Source organism: Papaver somniferum, chromosome 9, assembly GCF_003573695.1.
Source record: "Papaver somniferum cultivar HN1 chromosome 9, ASM357369v1, whole genome shotgun sequence".
NCBI lineage: Eukaryota > Viridiplantae > Streptophyta > Magnoliopsida > Ranunculales > Papaveraceae > Papaver > Papaver somniferum.
In genome coordinates this window covers 19,085,901-19,109,635 of record NC_039366.1, presented here as the reverse complement: position 1 = coordinate 19,109,635, position 23,735 = coordinate 19,085,901, and the positions used below count along the sequence as shown (strand labels likewise).

The 23,735-nt window shown below is 40.1% G+C and overlaps 3 protein-coding genes and 1 long non-coding RNA gene across 11 annotated transcripts; 1 reads left to right on the top strand and 3 right to left on the bottom strand.

Annotated features, from left to right (window-relative positions):
* Nucleotides 1-2,300: 2,300 nt before the first annotated feature.
* LOC113314339 lies at nucleotides 2,301-5,074 on the bottom strand. Of its 4 annotated transcripts, none has more exons than XM_026563137.1 (4): nucleotides 4,942-5,074; nucleotides 4,185-4,312; nucleotides 3,907-4,104; nucleotides 2,301-3,800 (listed from the first exon to the last, which is right to left on the bottom strand). In XM_026563137.1, the coding sequence occupies exons 2-4, from the start codon at nucleotides 4,257-4,259 to the stop codon at nucleotides 2,499-2,501; spliced, it is 1,575 nt and encodes a 524-aa protein (XP_026418922.1). In that variant the 5' UTR covers nucleotides 4,260-4,312; nucleotides 4,942-5,074; the 3' UTR covers nucleotides 2,301-2,498. The 4 variants fall into 4 exon arrangements, with proteins under 4 accessions (XP_026418922.1, XP_026418923.1, XP_026418920.1 ...); XM_026563138.1 differs by having other exon boundaries at nucleotides 3,916-4,104; XM_026563135.1 differs by lacking the exon at nucleotides 4,942-5,074 and having other exon boundaries at nucleotides 4,185-4,924.
* Nucleotides 5,075-5,468: 394 nt separating this feature from the next.
* Nucleotides 5,469-8,453, bottom strand: LOC113314457. Of its 3 annotated transcripts, none has more exons than XM_026563245.1 (5): nucleotides 8,371-8,453; nucleotides 7,397-7,638; nucleotides 6,939-7,148; nucleotides 6,666-6,854; nucleotides 5,469-6,569 (listed from the first exon to the last, which is right to left on the bottom strand). In XM_026563245.1, exons 4-5 carry the CDS (start codon nucleotides 6,819-6,821, stop codon nucleotides 5,625-5,627), a joined length of 1,101 nt encoding a protein of 366 aa, XP_026419030.1. In that variant the 5' UTR covers nucleotides 6,822-6,854; nucleotides 6,939-7,148; nucleotides 7,397-7,638; nucleotides 8,371-8,453; the 3' UTR covers nucleotides 5,469-5,624. The 3 variants fall into 3 exon arrangements, with proteins under 3 accessions (XP_026419030.1, XP_026419031.1, XP_026419029.1); XM_026563246.1 differs by having other exon boundaries at nucleotides 7,459-7,638; XM_026563244.1 differs by having other exon boundaries at nucleotides 6,939-7,638.
* A 4,230-nt stretch (nucleotides 8,454-12,683) lies between these two features.
* Nucleotides 12,684-15,976, bottom strand: LOC113313877. 3 transcript variants are annotated; one of them, XM_026562659.1, is made up of 5 exons: nucleotides 15,846-15,976; nucleotides 15,040-15,240; nucleotides 14,704-14,964; nucleotides 13,572-14,433; nucleotides 13,072-13,453 (listed from the first exon to the last, which is right to left on the bottom strand). In XM_026562659.1, the coding sequence occupies exons 2-5, from the start codon at nucleotides 15,208-15,210 to the stop codon at nucleotides 13,335-13,337; spliced, it is 1,413 nt and encodes a 470-aa protein (XP_026418444.1). In that variant the 5' UTR covers nucleotides 15,211-15,240; nucleotides 15,846-15,976; the 3' UTR covers nucleotides 13,072-13,334. The 3 variants fall into 3 exon arrangements, with proteins under 3 accessions (XP_026418442.1, XP_026418443.1, XP_026418444.1); XM_026562657.1 differs by having other exon boundaries at nucleotides 12,684-14,433; XM_026562658.1 differs by having other exon boundaries at nucleotides 12,684-14,433; nucleotides 14,704-14,922.
* Nucleotides 15,977-20,789: 4,813 nt separating this feature from the next.
* LOC113313417 lies at nucleotides 20,790-23,348 on the top strand. Its single transcript, XR_003341827.1, has 4 exons — nucleotides 20,790-20,948; nucleotides 21,277-21,402; nucleotides 22,200-22,333; nucleotides 22,914-23,348. It is a non-coding gene; the product is annotated as an uncharacterized LOC113313417 (long non-coding RNA).
* Nucleotides 23,349-23,735: the final 387 nt, after the last annotated feature.

The window sequence follows — 23,735 nt, the reverse complement described above, 5'->3', positions numbered from 1 at the left end:
TGGCAATGTCGGGACTGGTCTTCGCCATTGCTCCCAAGAATCGGGTGATGATGACGAGGAAGAAGACTAATGTTGTAACCTTTTCTAACTTTATTTCGACTGGGCGCTCCCAAGCTTGGGGGACAGGATATTCTCTTTGTAAATAATGTAATTGCCTTTACTTAATGCCTCCATTGTGTCATTGTAAATAATGTTACTTTCCTTATTTTGCTTGCCTCTTATGTGTCAAGTATATACTTGAAAATGTTGAGTCTTGCGAAGATAATGCTAAAGAAGAACACAAAATATAAAAGTATATACTTGCCTCTTGTTCTTGTTAAGCATTAGCTGACCAAGACAGAGTCATACCAGTCAGTTTATCATTTGTTATTAGTTGATTTTGGTAGTTTTGCCTTTATTTCTTTCTGGTTTACCTTCCTCGCCGGGTTCCTTACTTGTTGCTCTAATTGTCTTCCTCGCTGGGTCCTTTAACCCGAATTGTCTTAGGTAAAATTTTGTTACTTGTTGCTCTACGAGGTCTTATTTCGCCTCCTAGTTAAGGTATTATGGTGCCTCATCCTTTTTGAAAGATCTTAATTCGACGAAGTGTCAGTCGCTTATTATTCTTTCGAATCCCCGATCTAAGTCCCTGTTTCGCAACTTAGACTCTTCAAGTGAGTTACCTCGCCTTAATGTGATATCTCGAACATGGTTTTTCATTTCGCCAGTCACTTAATAATGATGTTCCTGACTTGATTTGACAAGGATTTTCGGGGAGCAGTGCAAGATCTTTCGGCAGGATTCCCTTGAATGACACGGGTCTTCTCCTTCGTCCACGTGGCGAATCGTATCTTTGGTATCTACACGCCTAATGACTAAAAGGCTTGTTGCATATGTTACGTGTGACCGTGATGCCTATGAAAGTAAGTTAAATTGATTTGGAATGAGTGAAATTCCCTAAAAGTTTGTTTGTAAAAAATGTATCACAATTGGTTTATACGAGATCCCATATCCACCGATTCTTTGTTAGAATCATCCTTTATGTCTACCTATATCCGCGAACCGCTTATTGAATGAAATTTCCCTGATGAATGTGGATAATATTTGATTTATATGAGCTTCCACATCTCCTTTATACGAACCAATATCTGCCGTTTGTTTGTGTTCTTGGTGGATAAAGAATACCAATCCAGACTAGGCGTACGTGTGCCATCATACCCACCGATTCTTGATTGACGTTGGAAAAAAATCGGATTCTAAAACTAATTAATGTTTCAATGATCAATTAAGACTAATTAATCTTACATGTAACACAGAGTTAATTAACAACTAACGTGATTCATTAATACAAATTAATCAGGGGCACATTATCCATTAACAAAAATAGGTGGATAAAGGGATTTTTATTTTATTTCAAAAAGTCTTATTTTAACTTTCAATGATAGGCGTCAAATAATTTGAGTAGGCCTCAAATTAACCGGGAGAAGAAAGCACCAAAGTGCGGGATCTAAACTTTTTTTTTTTTTTTTGATAAGATAAAATGGTGGTCCTTAGAACTACACCTATGAGTTTGATCCCGAACATCCCTAATGGGAGGGAGCGTGAGACCAACAGACCACTCGATGGTTCTCGCAGGATCTAATTTCAAGAGCCAAACAAATGGGATGAAGACCCATTGAAGCCAACGCCAAACAAATGGGATGAAGACCCATTGAAGCCAACAAATATATGGAGATTCGCATAAACTGGCTCCAACTTCTAACAAGATAGAAATAAACTTCGAAGGGACTGCTGATCGTAAGGTAGGGATATGCGACTACTGCAATTGCAGCCAGAGATAGTCGCTCTGTGTTGCCAGACCAGAACTAAGCTTCACTCCTCCTGTTGAGGCTGAGGCCTGTGGGGCTTCGTTATCCGTAAAGGTCACTGAGACATTTTTATCGGTGGGATGTGGGAGATACGTTAAACATCATCTACACTCTGAAGCACTATCACTCTCGACTTCCCCCGGCGCATAAAGAATACTATTAGCACTAGCAGGATTAAAGACGGTCTCAGGCAAGTTTAATTCCGCTGAATTTCAATTTGTCAAAAAGGATGCTATGGAATTGGCTCATTTCTTAGCAGCTTATTCCGTTTCAAACCAGGAATGGTCACTGCATCATAGATATGCACAACTAGTGCTGCACCATAGCAGGACCACAATGGTCAATGGTTTGTGCAGCTTTTGCCTTGAAGGAAAATTGCAGGGTTGGGTATTTTGAAAAGCTGCATTTTGATACTCTAATATTTGTCAGACTTAAATCAGACACATCCAAGAACAAAGAAAACAGTTACTCAAGATTTAAACTCAGATTAGAATCAGTTTCAGATGTTACCATGAAACGCACACCTTTACACAACAAAAAGAATCCATGTTTCCTAGCATAGCAGAAACACTAAATACGTAATATAGGTTACTGTATATACGAGTTTCGATCCCTGACGGTTTTAGCAACATACTATGGATGCATCTCCAATCAATTTGTAAGCTCCAGATTAAACAAATTCCCAAGAACAGGCTCAAACAAAAATGTGTTTTTCTCTGCCATCTTTACTTGGATACCTTCCCGTTCAGATGAAATCTTACCTTCAAATTCCCTAATTTTCATAGTCACCTCCAGAAGTTCCGTCTCAAGTTCGTCTTTTCTTGAACGAAGACCAGCATACTCCACCTGCGTTGCATCCAAGACTCGTTCACGGCTTTCAACTTCTTTATCTATCAAGAAAGACGACTTCCAAGAGTTCTTGAGTGTATTGAATATCTTACGAAGCCACTCAATATTAAATTGCAAGGTCTCAGCATCTCCAATGTCTCCTTCCCAACTTTCAAGCAGCACTACACCCAAATCGACACCCCGTATAGTTTCCATCCTAGAGACAATCTTCATCAAGCTAATAACAGCTGCAAGTAGTATGTCATCATTGGACCTGATGACCTTCTTAGTCGCCATATGCCCATGCTTGCTAAAGATCTTCTTATACAAATCTGCGTATACTTTTGGGATCCTGAAATTGTCCACATATTCAAACCATTCATCTCCCACTCGACTAGAAACACTTGTAGGCAGTATGAGGGGCAGAGTGTTATCAGCAGGAGTCGAATTGGTTAATGCTGTGCAGTTAACAGTCTGGCAATTGGCAGAGGTAGAGGTCATTGTAGCATCAACAGGTTCCCAAACAACAAGTGCCCCTGGAACGGATTCAACCTTCTCAGTTTTCACCTCAGAACAAATTAGTGATGCACTTGTGGGGACATTTTCGCTCCCAGAACGCTTCATACTAGAAAGGGGTAAGTCATCCAACTTCAAGTTCTCCGCATCTTTTAACCCTTCATCTTCCCCTTGACCAGAAGCACTTGTGGACTCTACGACGGGAGGAATAATGATTTCCATAGGAGTCGAAATAGGTAATGCTGTGGAGTCAACAGTCTGGCATTTGGTGGAGGTAGAGGTCATTGTAGCATCAACAGATTCCCCAACAGGCACAACCCCTGCAACAGATTCAACCTTCTCAGTTTGCACATTAGAACAAGTTAGTGATGCACTTGAGGGGAGATTTTCGCCTCGCAAACGCTTCGCTCTAGTAAGGGGTAAGTCATCTGACTCATCCATATCCTCTTCTATGACAGATTCCTGGACCAGGAGAGCAGGGATGGCCGGCTTATCACTAGATGTTGGTGGAGGCAGGTGCTCAGGTTTCTCAATACAAACTTCCTGTGTATCACAAGGACCAGATTCCTCTGTACTGAGCTTCCTCTTTTTGGATGGAGAAACAGGAGCCTGTAAAATGTGCAAGAAGAATTTGATTGATTGAGCCGGGAAAGAAAATGAAAGATACAGAAACAGCCAGAATTTCCGTAAACATAACTTATCAGAAAGTGCATACCATCATTACCTGAAGAACCGCCATACCATGACCTACTGTGCGTTTCCACCCCTCAAGTTCAACGCGGTAGCGACTCATTTTGTCCAAATGGCGAGCAGCAACCTTCTGTTGTCGATCTAACTTTAGAGTTAGATCAGTAATGATAGAAGTCATGCCATTTACCATACACAACAAGGTTTTGTAGTTGGATGCAATCACCTGATAAATGAAAAGAAACAAAGTTGCTTACAACAGAAGTGGAAACTAAAACCTCAAAAAGCAATAGAAGCAGTTCTTACTTTAGGAACATCCGAACCAAGGGGGAGACCAACAACATGGGCACCCTCCGAGTACGGGATCTTGATATTTTGCATCCCACCATTAGCAAGGGTAACGGTGATGTCCCAAGGAGGTAATGCGCCGAGATCTAAAGGACGGAGGTTTTTGTACACATCCCCATTATCCATAATTTGAGCAGGACGAAATGAAGGCCAGGCAGCCCGCATTCAAGGGAAAATGGTTACAAATAACAGTGTCAAAGGTTATGGAAGAGATCAACAATATAGTGCATAAAGGGATAGCTCAACGCAAACGGCCGAGACCCCTCCAGATGAAAGTTTTGCAATTACCACAAAACAATGAACATGAGCTAAATTTTTTTTATAAAAGAAACAATGTAGGAATACAGACGCATTCATAAAGCATGAGCGGTCAGTTAAGATGAATCCAAAAAGTATGAATGTGATTAAAAGTAATTACTAGAGATAATCAATTCAACAATTTCATATCTCTTTCAGGCACATCATTATCACAGAAGACACATTTATAATCATCAACTAATTTCAAGACCCCCAAATCCATGAAAAGTTTGAACTTCCACTACTAGTAAAATATCAATGTAAAAGTATGAGACTCATTTAAGGATCTATTGAACAACATTCACAAATACAAACTTATTATAACTTCAATCGCTTAAAAAACCTAACTTTAAAAAGGATTTATGAAAAATCTTTGAGAAACTTGAAAACCCAGAAGAAGAGAGAGAGAAGGGTTTACCTGAACAGCTTTGAATGAGAAGAAGATGAAGCAGGCAGCTATGGAGAGAGTGAATGACTGATGAGACTGAAAGGGGGAGTGAAGTGCAGAGACTTAAATTTATGGCTTCTCACTTTCCCAACTACAAATTAATGATCTCATTTAGTATAATATATAAGTACTTTTTAATTACAGGTTTAATTAATGATTTCCCGACCGTACTTATTCTTGTTCTTATCCGTCTGAATCTGACTCATTTTGTCTGACTTATTATATCTGAATCAGATAATAATCTCATTAGCTGTTGTGTTAAAATTTTGAATCTAATTTGACATACGTTGAACGAGCTAGATTATGAGGTGAATCCGACCTCGAGTTAGGCATCTGAAAATTGAAAAAAAAAAACTAAACGAGTTGAAGTCATATGTTGAGTCAGATTCAGACATTGCATCAGTCAGATATCTAGTCCATTGCACCAGCTATCCTCGAACACTGCAACATAGATATACATGTACAGCAAGCACTGCAGGGTGAGTGTATTTTGGAGAGTTGCATTGATCTTTGATAACTCTTAAGATTTGTCATTCTAGTTCCTACTGCTTGTTTTTACTCATCATTTATGTACAAAAAGCAAGTTAGAATTTTTTTGTTACCAACCTACAATCATTTTGTAACCTTAACCGAACAAATTCCACAGAACAGGTTCAAAGTTCAAACAAGAAAATGAATTTCTCTGCCATCTTTGTTCGAATTGCTTCTCGCTCAGATGAAATCTTTGCTTCAGATTTCTTAATGTCAATCTTCACATCTAGAAGTTCCTTCTCGAGTTCATATTTTCTTGAAATCAGACCAACATAATTCACCTGTTCTGCATCCAATACTTGCTCACGGCTTTCAACCTCTTCATCTATGCTGAAAGACGTCTTCCAAGAGCTCTTAAGTCGACCAAAGATCTCACGAAGACATTCAATACTGAATTGCAAGGTCTCGGCAACTTTAATGTCTCCTTCCCAACTTTCTAGCAATACTGCATTCAAATCAACACCCCGCACAGTTTCCATCCTAGAGGCAATCTCCATCAAGCTAGTAATGCATACAAGTCGTATAGCGTAACTGGACTTGATAACCTTCTTAGTCAACATATGCCCATACTTGCTAGATATTTTCTTATACAAATCTGCGTACACTTTTGGGATCTTGAAATTCTCCACATATTCGAACCACTCATCTCCCACCGGACTAGAAACACTAGTGGATTCTACAGGAGTCGAACTACATAATGTTGCGGAGTCAGCAGTTGGGCAATTGCCAGAGGTAGAGGTCGTTGTAGCATCAACAGATTCCCCGACAGGCACAACCCCTGCAACAGAATCAACCTTCTCAGTTTGCTTCTCAGAACAAATTAGTGATGCACTTGTGGGGACATCTTGGCATCGCGAACGTTTCACTCTAGGAAGGGGTAAGTCATCCAACTCCTCCATATTCTCTTCTATAACAGATTCCTGGACCAGGAGAACAGCGGTGGCAGGCCAATAATTGGGTTTTGGTGGAGGCAGGTGCTCAGGTTTCTCAATAAAAACTGCCTGTGTATCACAAGGGCCAGATTCCACCGTACTCAACTTCCTCTTTTTTGATGGAGAAGCAGGAGTCTGTGAAATGTGGAAGAAAAATTCGATTGGATGAGCCTGGAAAGAAAATGAGCGAATTTGTAAATGAAACCTATAAGAAAGGCAAACCATCAGTACCTGAGGAACCTCCTGACCACCATCTAGTGTGCGCTTCAACTCCTCAAGTTCAAGGCGGTAGCGATTCACATTCTCCAAATAGCGAGCAGCAACCTTCTCTTGTCGTTCTAGCTTTAGAGTTAGACTGGTTATGACGGAGGTCATACCGTTTACCATACACAATAAGGTTTTGTAGTTGGATGCTATCACCTAAAATTCAAAACGAAACAAAGTTGCTTACAAATTACAACAGAAGTGGTAAAGCCTAAAAAATGCAATGGAAGAAGTTCTTACTTCAGGAATATCCAAACCAAGTGGGAGACCAACAACATGGGTTCCCTCCGAGTACGGGATTTTGATATATTACTTCTTCCCATCAGCAAGGGTAACAGTGAGCTGCCAAGGAGGTAAAGCGCCGAGATCTAAATGATGAAAATTGTTGTCCACATCCCCATTATCCATCATTTGAGCAGGAGGAAAGGAAGGCCACTTAGGCCAGGCACCCTGCATTCAAAGGCCAGGGAAGAGATCAAGAATACAGTAAGGGGTAGCTTCACAAGTTGAAGCCAACGCCAACGGCCGAGACCCCCAAATGAAAGTTTTGCCAGGTACCACAAAAAAAAAAAAAAAAATCAACATGAGCTAATTCTTTTATTCGAGAAACAGTGTAGTACACATTCATAAAGCATGAGAGGTCAGTTAATAAGAACCGAAAACTATGAATGCGATTAACAGTAACTCGGAGATATTACTAAATCTCTGCCTGGCGAATGCTCCACATTGGTAAAGGGTATGTCATCCGATTCCGACTCACAGTTCTGCACACATTCAAACCCTCCATGTTCCCCTTGACCAGAAACGCTTGTGGACTCTACAAGGGGAGGAGTGAGGTATATTGGAGTCGAAATAGTTAATGTTGTGGAGTCAACAGTCAGGCAATTGGTGGAGGTAGAGGTCATTGTAGCATGAATACAATCCCCGACGGGCACAACCCCTGCATCAGATTCAACAAAAGTATTAACACGCTGCATTCAAGGAAAAATGGGTAGAAATAACAGCATCAAAGGTTATGGAAGACATCAACAATACAGTACATGAAGGGATAGCTTAACACGCTAAAGCCAACGCAAACAGCCGAGACCCTCCGAATGAAAGTTTTGCAGGTATCACAACAAAATGAACATGAGCTAATTTTTTCATTAAAGAAACAATGTAGGAATAAAGGCACATCCAGATATCATGAGAGGTCAGTTAATAAGAAGCCAAAAGTATGAATGTGATTAATTCCTTGGTAATTACTAGAGATTTCTATGAATTTCCCCCCAGGATCATAAAAACAAATTACTCGATTCATTCCTGTAATTCCATACCCACAAAGCAATATAATCCATTCAACACTTTCCAATCAATTTCAGGCACAATATTATCACACAAAACATATTTATCAGCATCAATTTTGTGGCGAAACAACCATTTTCAGTACTAATTTCAAGTCCTCCCCCAAATCCATGAAAAGTTTGAAGTTTTACAAACTTAGAGATGAGACTCATTTAGGGAGATGGGTGTATTTTAACAACATTCACATATAAAAATACTTCAATCACCATTAAAGCAGAGAAAATCTAACTTCAATTAATCACCAAAAAAAAACCTAACTTTTAGAAAGGATTTCTGCAAAATCTTTGAGAATCTTGAAACCCAGAGGAAGAAAGAGAGGAGGGTTTACCTAAACAGCTTTAAATGAGAAGAAGCAGCAGCTATGGAGACCTGAGAGAGACAGTGAAGTGCAGAGAGTTCAGAATTTATGGCCTCTCCCTTTCCAAACAGCTTAAAATATAAGTACACCTATGATTTCCGGGCCGTGCATATTTTTGTTCTTATCCGACTCATGTTATCTGACTCACTATGTCTGAATCTGACTCAGCACATCTCGGACTTCAAAATTATGAAATGATATACTGTACTATATGCTGGACGAGTCAGATTATGAGCTGAATTGGACCTCGAGTCGGGCATTAGAAAATTACGATCTGAAGTCATATAATGAGTCAGATTCAGACATTGCACCAGTCAGATGCCAAGGCAGATTCAAACATTGCACCAGCTATGTTAATATCCTCAAAAGTGGCACCATTTTGAGGATACAAGGTGCTTGGATGGACATTGCACCATAGATATACATGTGCAATAAGTACTGCAGGGTGTGTAATTTGGAGATTCTAATATTTGTCAGACTGATACTTCAGTTCAGACTAGAATCAGATTCTCATGTCAACATGACATAAACACCTGGGCATAATAAAACCTGTTCATATTTTCCTAGTAGAAACACTAAATACATCATAACCCCTGCAACGGATGCAACCTGCTCAATTTGCACATCAGTGGGGGCATCTTCGCCCTGCGAACGCTTCACATTAGTAAGGGGTAAGTCATCCGACTTCAAGTTCTCCACATATTCAAACTCTTCATCTTCCCCTTGACCAGAAACATTTGTGGACGCTATGAGGGGAGGAGTGATATCTACAGAATTCAAAATAATTAATGTTGTGGAGTCAACAATCAGGCAGTTCGGTGAGGTACGCGGCACTGAAGCATCAACAGATTCCCCTCCGGGCACAACCCCAGCAGCGGATTCAACCTTCTCAGTTTGCAAATCAGAACAAACTAGTGCTGTACTTGTGGGGACATCTTCGCGTTGGGGCAAGTCATCCGACTCATCCATATTCTCTTCTATAACAGATTTCTGGACCAGGAGAACAGGGATGGCAGGCCTGTCATTCGATTTTCGTGGAGGTAGATGCTCATGTTTCTCAATACAAACTTCCTGTGTTTCACTAAGGCTAGATCCCTCTGTACCCAACTTCCTCTTTTTTGATGGAGAAACCGGAGCCTGTAAAATGTGAAGAAGAATTTGATTGGTAAACAACCATAATTTCTGTAAAGTCTGGAAGAATTAGATAGCAAAAATGAGTGTGTGTAAGCGAGAGAGGGTAAGAGAATGAGAACTGAACAATTATTTTCTGTACTGTACATAACTAGCAGTCGGTCTTATAAAGTTGTGCTAATTTGCAACAAAAGGTCTAAAGAGGCAGCGATAAATTATTGAAACAAGATTCAAATAGAGAAACATACCATTAAGTCCTGAGAAACCACCGCGTTACCACCCATTCTGGACTTCAACTCCTCAAGCTCACAATAAAAACGGTTTGCATCCTGCCAAAAGCAAGCTGCTTCCTGCCTAAAACGAGCTGCATCATGCCAAAAGCAAGCTGCATCCTGCTGGCATCGAGTCTGGATCAACCTATATTCCTTCCTTTGATACAATGTAACCTAAAAAATTTCCCGATGCAACTCCAATAATACACTTCTCAGGATTCAATTTAATGTTATACTGCCGCATTTGTTCAAAAATCTCCCTCAGGTCTTGTATATGGTCTTTAGCTTCTTTACTCTTTACTAACATGTCATTCACGTATACTTCTAATGTTTTGTGTAATTTAAAATGCGGATAATTGTTGGGAACTTATTTCCAATATAACTACTTAACAGTTTTGAAGACCCATCATGTTACGATGTGGAGTCGTAATCGCACATATATAGTGCAACAAAAAGAAGTTTCTTGACTGTATTACTTGTTTGTGAGCATCCGAACCAAAAGATCCGTGCTCAGACTCACTTGCACGTGAGACATCATCAGTGTAGACCACTTGATTCCAAAAACAGTTCTACATTGTTGTTAATTTGAAACTTACTGGAACATCTCCTGCTCGGCTGGTGCTGGTAGTAGAGGAAGCAATTCCACGAGATACATTGATGGTATTAACTGGCTGCACGGTGACACCTGAGATATCAACACCGAGAGTAGTGGGAGGAGGTGGTGGTAATCGGTGGTTGGTGGTGGTGATAATCAGAGGTGATGGTGGTGGTAATCGACGGTGGTGGGCGGTGGTGGTGGTGGTAATCGGTGGTTGATGGTGGTGAAAACTTATGAACCTGAACAACCACAATTCCAGCATGTCTTCGCGAGACGCAAATGATTGTGATACAATGACTCCTAGTATACATCCCCGCGATATAATACAGGTATGTAGGCTCTGTATATGCGTAAAAACATCCACGGCGGACTTATGACCCAAGGAAAGACCAAAAAATTAGATATGTAAAAATTATGTATCTTAGATACTAGTTTGGGGTAATTTTGGAAAAAAAAAATCCTCTCTCTGTTTTCCTTAATCTTTGTGCAAAAACCAATTTAGGCATCCAGAATGGAAACTGCCGCCGGTATCTACCGCAACAACATTGATTCCCTGACACAGGCGGTTTGTTGAGAGGTGATTGATTAATCTAGGATGTTCTTCGGGAATATAAGTCCAGATTGTCAATTGGTTTATGTTCACCTTGATTTTATATCAACTGGTAATGCCAAAATGCAAGTGTTGCATGACATGTGCCAATGGCGCACGTAGCAGATTTGGCCCTAGGTTTGCACGGCTTGGCATGCTAGGTTACAAGGGTCGCTTGGCATGTGCCAATGGCGCAAGAGTGACAATGATTTTCCAGGGTTACCCAATGGATGTGGGATGTTGATCCGACGTGTCTCCCCACCAGCAAGAGTGACAATGATTTTCCAGGGAGGAAAATTTCCTAGATCTAAAGGACGAATTTCATTATTCGTCATGTGTGCAGGTGGTAAGCAAAGCCAGACACCCTACATTCAAGAAAAAGTGGACATAAATCATGAAAGGGGTCAACAATACAGTAGATAAGGGACTGATAGCTCGCTTAACACGCTGAAACAAATGCAAACGGCGGAGACCCTCAAAACCGTAGTTTTGCCAGGTACCACAAAAAGAAAATGAACATGAGCTAATTCTTTTGTTTTCGAGAAACAATGTAGTAACAGTAACTCGGAGTAATTACTAGAAATTTGGATGAATTTCCCCTCTACGATTAGATTTTATAAGAAAATAATACTAAAAATTACTGTATTAATTCCTGAATTTCCATACCCACAATCACTTTCAGGCACATCATTATGATCAAAAAAACACATTTTTAGTACTATTTCCATGAAAAGTTTGAAGTTTTACAACTAATTTTTAGTACTATTTCCATGAAAAGTTTGAAGTTTTACAACTAATCTACTATCAAAGTATGATCAATGTAAAGGATGAGGCTCACTTAGGCATGCAGATGGATCTATTTAACAACATTCACATACAAAAATACAAACTTTTCACAACTTCAATCACCCAAAAAACCTAACTTTTAGAAAGGATTTCTGAACAATCTTTGAGAATCTTGGAACCCAGAGGAAAAGAGACAGGAGGGTTTACCTGAACAGCTATGAATGAGAAGAAGAAGCAGCTATGGAGAGTGATGAATGATAAGACTTGACACTGAGTGAAGTGCAGAGAGTTTAAGATTTATGGCTTCTCTCTTTACCCCAACTGCAAATTTAATGATGCGTCTCATTTAAACTAAGTACCTTTTAATTAATGATTTCCGTATTCTTGTTCTTATCAAGTGACTCATTTGTATCTGACTCATTATATCTGATTCTGACTCAGTATGTCTGAATCGAAGATTTGATTGCTGAGCGAGTCAGATTATGAGATGAATCAGACCTCGAGTCAGGCATTAGAAGAAAAAAAAAGAACAGCCAGTCCGAGTCAGATGTCGAGTCGGATTCAAATACTTCACCAGCTATATTAACATCCTCAAAAACTGCACCATTTTGAGGATACTAGGTGTTTGAATGGACACCATAGATATACATGTGCAACAAGCACTGCAGGGCGAGTGTATTTTGGAAAGTTGCATTGATCTTTGGTAACTCAGACTAGAATTATTTCAGATGATCGAGTCATATTCAGATTCTGAGCCAGATGCAAATAAACAAGCTCATGCTAGTTGGTCGTGATACAAGGGCATCCGGATGGACATTGCATTATAGACATGTAAACATCTCGAGGATCCCAGAAATGCAACTTTCCACAATGGTTATCAAAATGTCATGCAGCTTGCCTTGCAATGTTTTTAATGTAAACCATTTGTCAGACTTTTCAGACACCTCAAAATGAACAACCGTTAGACATGAGTCAGACTCAGATTCAGATGTCACCCTCAAAAAAACACCTTTAAATGACAAGAACCATCCATGTTTCGTAGCAGAAACACTGAATACATATACTACTTACAACCACACAATAGATTACTGTACAGACGAGTTTCAATCTCTGACGGTTTTAATAACATACTACGGACGCGGCGGCAATCAATTTGTAATCTCCAGATTAAACAAATTCCCCAGAACAGGCTTAAACAAAAATATGTTTTTCTCTGCCATCTTTACTTGGATAGCTTCGCGTTCAGATGAAATCTTACCTTCAAATTCCCTAATTTTCATAGTCACCTCCAGAAGTTCCGTCTCAAGTTCGTCTTTTCTTGAACGAAGACCAGCATACTCCACCTGTGTTGCATCCAATACTTGTTCACGGATTTCAACTTCTTTATCTATCTTGAAAGACGACTTCCAAGAGTTTTTGAGTTTAGTGAATATCTCACGAAGCCACTTGATATTAAATTGCAAGGTCTCAGCATCTCCAATGTGTCCTTCCCAACTTTCTATCAGCTTTACACTCAAATCCACGCCCCGTATAGTTTCCATCCTAGAGACAATCTTCATCAAGCTAGTAACAGCTGCAAGTAGTATGTCATCATTGGACCTGATGACCTTTTTAGTCGCCATATGCCCATGCTTGCTAAAGATCTTCTTATACAAATCTGCATATACTTTTGGGATCCTGAAATTGTCCACATTTTCAAACCATTCATCCCCCACTCGACTAGATACACTTGTAGGCACTATGAGGGGAAGAGTGTTATCAGCAGGAGTCGAAATAGTTAATGCTGTGAAATTACCAGTCTGGCAATTGGCGGAGGTAGAGGTCATTGTAGCATCAACAGGTTCCCAAACGACAAGTGCCCCTGCAACGGATGCAACCTGCTCAGTTCGCACATCAGAACAAATTAGTGATGCACTTGTGGGAACATCTTCGCTCCTAGAACGCTTCACACTAGCAAGGGGTAAGGCATCCAACTTCAAGTTCTCCACATCCTCATGCCATTCATCTCCCACTCGACTAGAAACGCTTGTGGACTCTATGAGGGTAGGAGCGGTACATATAGGAGTCGAAATAGTTAATGTTGTGCAGTCAGCAGTCAGGCAATTGACGGACGTAGAGATCATTGTAGCATCAACAGGTTCCTCAACAAGCATAACCCCTGCAACGGATGCAACCTGCTCAGTGTGCACATAAGTGGGGACATTTTCACCCTGCGAATGCTTCACACTAGTAAGGGGTAAGTCATCTGACTTTAAGTTCTCTGCATATTCAAACCCTTCATCTTCCCCTTGACCTGAAACAATTGTTGAAGCTACGAGGGAAGGAGTGACATCTATGGAATTCAAATTACTTAATGTTGACCAGGAGTCAACATTCAGGCAGTTGGCTGAGGTACATATTGTTGAAGCATCAACAGATTCCCTGATAGGCACAACCCCTGCAACGAATTCAACCTTCTCAGTTTGGACATCTTCGCGTCGGGGCACCTCATCCGACTCAACCATATTCTTTTCTATAACAGATTCCTGGATGGAAGGCCAATCTTTGGATTTTGGTGGAGGCAGGTGCTCAGGTTTCTCAATACAAACTTCCTGTGTTTCACTAAGGCCAGATTCCTCTGTACCCAACTTCCTCTTTTTTGATGAAGAAACCGGAGACTGTAAAATGTAGAAGAAGAATTTGATTGGTTCAGTCTGGAAAGAATACGAGAGATAAAGAAACGACCATAATTTCTGTAAAGTCTGAGAGTGTGTCTGTGTATGAGCGAGAGACGGGAAGAGAATGAGAACTGAACAAGTGTCTGCCGGAGTGCTGTACTGCACCAGAACTAGCAGCCGGTCTTATACAGTTGTCGTATTTTGCGGAAAAGGGTCTAAAAAGGCAGCAATAAAATAAAGCTGAAACAAATTCCAAATGGAGGAACATACCATTAAGACCTTAGAAACCACCACTTTACCACCCATTCTGAACTTCAACTTCTCAAGCTCACAATAGTAACGGTTTGCATCCTGGAGACAGCGAGCTGCATCCTGCTTAAAACGAATTGCATCCTGCCTAAAGCGAGCTGCATCCTCCCTGAAGTGAGCTGCATCCTGCTGGCATTGAGCTAAATCTCGAACTATGCCAGTAATGAGATCTCTCATACCCTGCACCATACGTAGCAACACTTCATAACGGCCAGCTATTACCTAAAATAAAGTATGTAAGGTTCAGAGAAGACCAACACTATGGAAATCATATAAAAGCGACAAACAAGTTATTACCTCAGGAACACCCAAACTAAGAGGAAGACCAATCACATTGTTAGTCATCGGATATGGGATGTTGATATGACGTGTCTCCCCGCCAGCAACAGTAACAGTGATATGCCAGGGAGGAAAATTGCCTAGATCTAAAGGACGAAATGCATTGTCTACAAACCCAGTATTCATCATGTGTGCAGGTAGAAAGCAAATCCAGGCACCCTGCATTCAATTAAAAACGGCCAGAAATACAGTGTCAATGCTCGAGGAAGAGATCGATCAACTCAATGCAGTACATATAGCTGAACACGCTGAAACCAATGCTCGAGGAAGAGGTCAGTTAATATGACCCAAAAAGTATGAATGCAATTAACAATAACCCGGCGCAGTTGCTAGCGATTTCGATGAATTCCTCCTAGGATCAGGGTTTATCAGATCATAAAATTAAAGATTACTCAATTAATTCCTGAATTTCCATGCCCACAAAGCAATATAATCTATTCAACAATCTTTCAGGCACATGATTATGACAAAAAACACAATTATCATCATCAATTTTTGTGGTAACAAAAAATATCCATATTCAGTACTAATTTCAAGTCCTCCCCCAAATCCATGAAAAGTTTGAACTTTTACTAATATCAAAGTATCAATGTAAAGAATGTAGATGGATCTATTTAACATTCACATATATAAAAAGAAAAACATTCACTAAAGCAGAGAAAAATCCAACTTCAATCACCGGAAAAAACATAACTTTTAGAAAGGATTTCTGTAAGATCTTTGATAATCTTGAAACCCAGAGGAAGACGGAGAAAAGGGTTTACCTGAACAGCTTCCAAAGAGAAGAAGAAGCAGCAATGGAGAGATTGATGACTGATGGGACTGAGAGAGAGAGAGAGAGAGAGAGCAGAAGGTTTACAATAATTAAGCACCTTTTAATTAATTAATGATTTTCCGACCGTATATATTCTAATAGAAGATACTTTGCCCTATTTAGGGTCACAGGATATTCTATTTAATTGACCAAAACCATAATAATATATATGGCCATTATCTCTCGAATGGGGTAAAGGTGTTTTACCAAAACTCTGACATGGTATCAACGTACTAGCCGATCCTCTTCTTCTTCATCTTCTTCACCAACAACAACAATGGCAGAAGATAAAAAGACAGTCCATCCGGCATTTGCTATTAACAACATCAAAACCCTAATCCCTATTATCCTAGACATCAAACAGGATGAATACTCATTTTGGATTTTTCTGTTTGAACTCCATCTTCAGGCTCATCGCCTTCTTTTTCTCATCAATGGATCTGCACCACCACCAGATGTTGACGCCGACACCGTGCTCCAACTTGGCGCTCTCTGTCGTCAATGGATGTTCTCCACCATGGCCAAGGATTTAATGCTCACCGTCCTAAAATCTGGCAAAACTGCTAAAGAGATTTGGAATCATCTCAAGAAACTCTTTCAAGACAACAAAGGTAATCGCGGTGTGACTCTTGAACGTAAGTTTGTCAATCTTAAGTTTATTGATTGCACTAGTATTGATGATTACTGCGATAAGCTTAAATCCCCGTCCGATAGATTACTTGATCTTGACTTTCCCATGGATGATAAACGACTTGTGATTCAACTTGTCAACGGCCTTCCGGAGGAATACAACACGGTAGCCTCTTTTATCCAACAATCTATGCCGACGTTTGATGCCGCTCGATCCCAGCTACGTACCGAAGAGATTCTCCGCTCCCAACAGCAATCTCAGTCTGCACCTACTGCTCTTGCCGCTGCAGCTCCACCCACAGACCGCAGCAACCAGCGCTCACAGCGCGGTGGTCCTGCCAGACGCGGTGGCCATCGCTCCTCTGCTCCATCCACAGAACCGCCCCTGCTGCCAACGCCACCGTACCCCTACCAGCTCTACGGTGCACCCCATCCAACGTACAACAGCCACTGTCCACCACAATGGGCAGCGCCACCTTGTCCGTACCATACAGCACCTCCGGCAACACCTTGGCAGCCACCTCCCAGCCGCGGTTCCTTCCAAGGCCGTGGCCGTAATGGTCAGTCACGCGGTCGAACCTCTAACGCTGGACGTGCACAGGCATATCTAACTCCATCCACGGAATATCTTCAAACCAGTGACATTGCCGAAGCGTACAGCTCCATGAGTTTATACTCACCTGACGACGCTTTCTATATGGATACCTGTGCCACATCGCATCTCACTGCGGATTCAGGTACTTTAAATACTGTTTTTAATACTAGTAATATTCGTTCCATCTTAGTTAGCAATGGTCACAGTATTCCAGTCACTGCCTCTGGTACCAAGTTCATAGATATTCCATCCCGCACCCTAAAGCTCAAAGATACTCTTGTTGCTCCCGACATAATCAAAAACTTGGTTTCTGTTCCTAAATTCACCACTGATAATCATGTGTCTGTTGAATTTGATCCGTTTGGCTTTTCTGTGAAGGATTTGAATTCGAGGAAGATTCTCCTTCGATGTAACAGTTCTTGGGAGCTTTACCCTATTACTGCTTCTGCCGTATCACCTTCAACATCGTCTCTGTCTCGTCCTATATCCCTTGCCGTGTGCTCTCATGATATTTGGCACAGCCGCCTTGGCCACCCAGGGAAAGCTATCTTAGATAATTTACGTGCAAACTCTTCAATTCAATGTAATAAAAATCAGTCTACCAAACTTTGTCATTCCTGTCAAGTTAGTAAACATGTTCGTCTGCCATTTTTTGAATCAAATTCTGTTACTTTTGCTCCTTTTGATATCATTCATAGCGACTTATGGACCTCACCATTACATGTTGAGACTGGTTTTAATCACTATCTTATATTGTTAGACGACTTCACAAATTATCTATGGATCTATCCTCTCAAATTAAAATCCCAAGTTTATACCAAGTTCTTGGAATTTCGTTTTTTCGTTAAAACTCAGTTTGAACGAGAAATCAAATCTTTTCAGTGTGACATGGGTCGTGAATTCGACAACTCATCTTTTCATGATTTTGCTCACGAAAATGGGTTAGTTTTCCGTTTCTCATGCCCTCATACCTCCTCTCAAAACGGCAAAGCTGAGCGAATGATTCGTCGTGTCGATGACATCACTCGCACGCTTATGTCTCATGCATCAGTCCCTCTCAAATATTGGGCCGACTCCCTACATATGCCCGTCTACCTCCACAACATTCTTCCTTCCAAAATCCTAAATTTCTCTTCTCCGGTGTCCATTCTCTATCGACGTCAACCAACGTACTCTCATATTCGTACTTTTGGTTGCCTTTGCTATCCAAATTTTTCCGCTACCACTACTCATAAGCTTTCTCCTCGTTCCACTAGGTGTGTTTTTCTTGGTTTTCCAACACATCACCGTGGATATCGATGTCTCGACTTAGCCACTAACAAAATCATCTTGTCTCGTCATGTGACGTTTGATGAAAACGTTTTTCCATTCAAGGAAAATGTATCTATTCCATCAAATTGTCAAGACTCTCCTTCCGCACCATCTTCCACTCTTCTTCCCATTCGCTTCCGTTACCCAACATCTCCTCATCCTCCGCTCCTAATCCCTCATGTCCAGCCACCTTCCGCCACTACGTCAGTTTCTTCTTCCGCTACACAGCAGTGCCCAGTCGTTGCTCCTCCATCTTCCGCCACTGCACATGCACCTTCTCCTGCAGTGCATCCCTACACACCTCCTCATCGTCGTTCTCCTACAACACCTCACCTCCACATTCCCCCACAGCAGCAGTCAGCTGCCACAGCTCCTGACAGCAACACTTCAGTGCGTATTGTCACTGCAACAGCGCCTGACTGCACTATCCAGGCGGTCACGCCTCCATCTTCCGCTCCGCCTGGCACTCCGGCCAACTCCTCTCGCCCTGTTACTCGTGCCTCCCGTGGCATCTTCCGTCCCATTCACCGATTGAATCTCAATGTTCAGACACAACAGCATATCTCCTATCTGCCAAAATCTCACCTTTATGCTCTTAGGGATCCCAACTGGACCAAGGCCATGCTAGATGAGTTTATTGCTATGTTAAAAACTAAAACTTTGGACTTAGTACCACGACCTATTAGATCTCATGTTATTCGTTCCATGTGGTTATTTCGTCACAAGTTTAATGCAGATGGTACATTGCAGCGACACAAAGCCCGTCTTGTTGCCAGTGGTAAATCATAACAGGTTAGAGTTGATTGTTTTGATACTTTCAGTCCGGTTGTTAAGCCTGCCACCATTCGTACCGTTCTCAGCATTGCCACATCAAGATCTTGGCTGATTCACCAATTGGACGTCAAGAATGCTTTTCTACATGGGGACTTGTCTGAGACAGTTTATATGCATCAACCTCCGGGATTTGTTGACCCTGCTCGACCTGATTATGTTTGTCGTCTTCGCCGATCTCTTTATGGTCTCAAACAGGCGCCTCGGGCGTGGTTCCAGAGGTTTGCGACTTTCATCACAGGTTGTGGTTTTCGGGGTAGTGTTTGTGATCCATCTCTTTTTATTTACCGGTCCGGCCGGGACACTGCATATTTATTACTATATGTTGATGATATCATACTCACTGCCTCTACTGATGCTCTCCTAGCCCGCTTTATCGACCTGATAAAACTGGAATTTTCTATGACTGATCTTGGCCCGTTACATCATTTTTTGGGTATTACTGCTTCTCGTTCTTCCTCAGGGTTGTTTTTATCTAAGTCACTCTACACAAAGGACATCATTTCTCGTGCATCCATGAAGAACTGCAATCCAGTAGCAACTCCGGTCGACACACATTCTAAGCGCAGTGCTACTTCTGGACCAACACTTTCGGATCCTACTTTATACCGCAGTCTGGCCGGAGCGTTACAATACCTCCCTTTCACTCGACCGGATATATCTTATGCGGTTCAGCAGGTATGTTTATTTATGCATGACCCTCGGGAGCCACACATGCAAGCCATTAAGCGCATTATTCGATACCTTCAGGGCACTATTGATCATGGTTTGTCTTTATCGGTTTCGAATATTTCTGGCCTCACCGCCTATTCTGATGCTGATTGGGAGGGTTGTCCTGACTCACGCCGATCAACATCTGGTTACTGCATTTTTCTTGGAGACAATCTTGTCTCTTGGTCATCCAAACGTCAAGCAACGGTGTCCCGCTCCAGCGCTGAAGCAGAATACAGGGGTGTTGCTAATGCTGTGGCTGAAACAACCTGGCTACGGAATTTACTTCTTGAGTTACATATGCCATTACAGCGGGCTACTCTGGTGTATTGTGACAATGTGAGTGCTGTCTACATGTCTGGTGATCCGGTTCAACATCAACGCACAAAACATGTAGAGAGTGACATTCATTTTCACTAGTCCAGAAAGAGCTATTAATCACACTTTTAAATGACAAATTAATTACGTGAATAATATTTTACAAACAAATACCGTCATATAACATGAAAATAGTGGGGTCCATCATTTAACATAAAAAGACCGTCATTCTGAAACATGGTAATTTAACAGGTATGTGATTTAGCTATGAACCATTAAATAATGGAAAAAAGGCGATAAATATTTTAGTTTCTATGCGCCCACTACTAATCTTCTATTGTGCACCCAAAAATGGCTAGCCACGTACTAACGTGTTTTTGTAAGTCTGAAAATGGTTGGTCATAAGTCTAATTTGCCATAAGTCTTTCGCATAGTCATATATCGGTCCTATTCTCACAGACCCGGAATCAAAAGTGAAGTAGTTTTTGAGCACTTTTTATTCGCTTGTATGGAGATGACCCTCGCCTCGGCCTTATCACCCAGATCATTCGGCTTTCATACTTCTTTTATCAAAAACATTGAAAACCCTAGCTAATTAGCTATAGTTCCTTTTGCAGATGATGAGGTAATGGAGGTAGACGATGTTCTTCTCGATCTGTATGTATCTATTTTCCAAATCTCCTTCTCTACCTATTGATTTTTCGATTTGATTTCTTTCGATTGATTTGGATTTTAGTTGTACTTTCGCTTTGATGGTGTTGTAATTCTAAAAACGTGAAACTGTACCGATTTGATAAAGATGGAAATCAATGGAAAATTGAAGAGTTAGAACTGCGAAGATTCTTAAACATAAACAGACTGAGAAAGCATTGAATTGATTTTTTTTTTTTTTTTGATAAGTATTGAATTGATTTTGGGTTTACTTGATGTGTTGATTTCATCTGTAAGGTTTGATTAAGGGTTTTTTTGTGATTTTGATTTGTAGTGTTACCAACAATTTATATTCAATAACATATAGAGAATGAGAAATCATGTGTATGGCACGCTACTGATTACTCTGATGGTGAATTGAAAGAACAGTTGTTTTGTGTTCGATTTGCATCCACCGAGAGTAAGTATTTTCTTGACATTTCATTGATTTTTAATTTTATTTATGTATATTTTTGAAGAACGTTTTGCAGCACCAGTTACCATTAGGGTTGTCTTTGTTTTCTTGTTTCATTGCTCATGTTAATAGTCATAATAACTCAATGCGTCATAGGGCTTAGGACATATGTTGAGTTTTTTATTTGTGAGTTGAGACTTTGAAGTAGGATACAGTGATTCTTGTGCAGAGATCCATTTTCTTTTTGATTTTTTAAAGATTCGGTTGAGATTATGTCTTGCGTTTAGATTATCATATAATGTAATGCTCTTTGGTTGGCTGAGTTAGTTTCGATGTTCTCTTGCGATGGCGTACCAATTCAATCTTAGTAGAAAAAGGCTAAGTGTGTACATGTTAATTCCGCTATATGACTTAGTGATACCATTAGTTGCTTAACTGGTTGAGTCTCATAAGCAAAATAGCAAAATAAAATTTCCAGAATTCGTTGACATAAACTGGCTTCAAGTCTTGATGATTCTTAAATGGTCAAGCCAACATTTGATAAAAAAAATTGCATTTCTACTTTAAACTGTTTGCAATTAGTATGGTTAAAATGAATGCAAATTTAGTATTATTCCCCAGAAACGTGCACATTCTAGATGTGAACATAACATTCTGGAGGCCTGTAGCTATGCATACCATCACATGAGCTAATTGTTACTGTTGTTAAAGCCACGAATATCTCTGTCCCTAGTATGTTGCTTATTTCGACTTTTTAGTACTGGAATACTACCTAAATTGATGAATATTCTTGTCCTTTACAGTACCTGAATACTACCTAAGGTTGCGCATCAAAGTTTGGGGTACTGTTACATTCTTTGGTGCCGGTGTATCTTATTTGCAAACAAAGCTAGATGCAGGAAGACATGATCATACCTCCACTAGCTCTTGTCTGCAGGTGAAGCTTTCTATAAATTTAATTTAATTTAATTAATAGGAATACGTGTATGCTAATGGTAGAGTATGAATAATATTTGAGATAAATTATGCAAGGTCAACCAATTTATACCCAAATACTTGCTATACTATTATGATTTCTGTCGTGTGACATTTGCTGAATGCATCAAGTGATGTACGTCCAAGTAGAATGGTTGTTTAATTTTTTTTTCCTTGACTATTAGGCATCATATAATTCCACAATAATTTTTAGAGCAGGTTAATTTCACAAAGGAGTTCAATGTGGCTATTCATGTGCGCAGTTGTACAGATCTGTACGATTCACAGATGAATTTTTGATCATGTATTCAGAATTTTTTTTTATCACCCTCTAGTTGTCATATTTCTACTAGGCAATCTACACAAGTTTTTATTACTTGGACAACTGAATCCCCTACGAGTCCATGACCCTCAGGGGAAGAGTATAAGTTTGTCTCCCTTTCTAGCTCGTACCTAGATTGTTTCCACATCTTCATTGTCTCTCTTAGAAAACGATTCTTCATGTTTTGGTTATATACCTTTAATGCTGTAACATTTTATAGGTTTGATGTTTGTTGGGGGTGTTTTAAACTAAATTGGCAATCTTCTTACACGGGATACTGGGATTACTCGACATCTCCCTTACGTATTGCTTTGTGAGGAACTGAAGGGAGCTGTTGCAAGTACTTTTGTTGCTTTTACCACGCCACCCAGCAATGCCGAATATAACTGCCTCGTTAATGAAATAATGGATCCAAGTGGGATGTTATACGATGTATATGGAGTACTTTGGAGATGTTTCACTAGGTCGATTAGATGGCCAAAAACTTCTGTAATCCTATAGGAGAGACCTAGCTAGATTGAATGCTTCAGTTCAAATTTTTAAGTGTGATTTTGAGTTGTAAATGCAAAATGAATTTATCCTTTTTTTGGTTGTAATGTAACACTGGATTATCTTTTAAATGCAATGTATATCTGATTTCAGATTCAGTTCCAGATTCAGCTGATTCAGTTCATATTCTATTTCAGATTCAGTTCCAAATGTAGCTTTAGCTGATTCAGTTTAAATACAAATCAGCAAAAAAAAAAAAAAAAAAAAAAAAAAATTATCAATTTAATGCAATTATTTAATATTAAAATTTTATATTAGAATATGTGATTTATGACAAAAACACACTGTAATTTTAAATAAGGAACCACTATTCTTAATTACAAACTTTACTCGTCATTCTTAATGACAAACTAGATTCGTGATTTTAAATAATGGTTTTTATTCGTCGTTTATAAAGAGTCACCAAATAAATAACGATTCAAATAACAGATGAAAACCATGATAAACCATGTTTTATGACAGGTTTCATTCGTTATTTATAGCCTCTTATGGA

What these genes read in the sequence shown, in the direction of transcription:
- LOC113314339 (XM_026563135.1), bottom strand. Translation starts at nt 4,391, where the DNA reads ATGCGGGCTGCCTGGCCTTCATTTCGTCCTGCTCAAATTATGGATAAT. An exon ending in TTGGTTCGGATGTTCCTAAA is followed by an intron (nt 4,105 to 4,184) that starts GTAAGAACTGCT and finishes TTCATTTATCAG; the next exon opens with GTGATTGCATCCAACTACAA. An exon ending in CGGTTCTTCAGGTAATGATG is followed by an intron (nt 3,801 to 3,906) that starts GTATGCACTTTC and finishes CACATTTTACAG; the next exon opens with GCTCCTGTTTCTCCATCCAA.
- LOC113314457 (XM_026563244.1), bottom strand. Translation starts at nt 6,821, where the DNA reads ATGGTAAACGGTATGACCTCCGTCATAACCAGTCTAACTCTAAAGCTA. An exon ending in GTGGTCAGGAGGTTCCTCAG is followed by an intron (nt 6,570 to 6,665) that starts GTACTGATGGTT and finishes CACATTTCACAG; the next exon opens with ACTCCTGCTTCTCCATCAAA.
- LOC113313877 (XM_026562657.1), bottom strand. Translation starts at nt 15,210, where the DNA reads ATGATGAATACTGGGTTTGTAGACAATGCATTTCGTCCTTTAGATCTA. An exon ending in TTAGTTTGGGTGTTCCTGAG is followed by an intron (nt 14,965 to 15,039) that starts GTAATAACTTGT and finishes ACTTTATTTTAG; the next exon opens with GTAATAGCTGGCCGTTATGA. An exon ending in TGGTTTCTAAGGTCTTAATG is followed by an intron (nt 14,434 to 14,703) that starts GTATGTTCCTCC and finishes TACATTTTACAG; the next exon opens with TCTCCGGTTTCTTCATCAAA.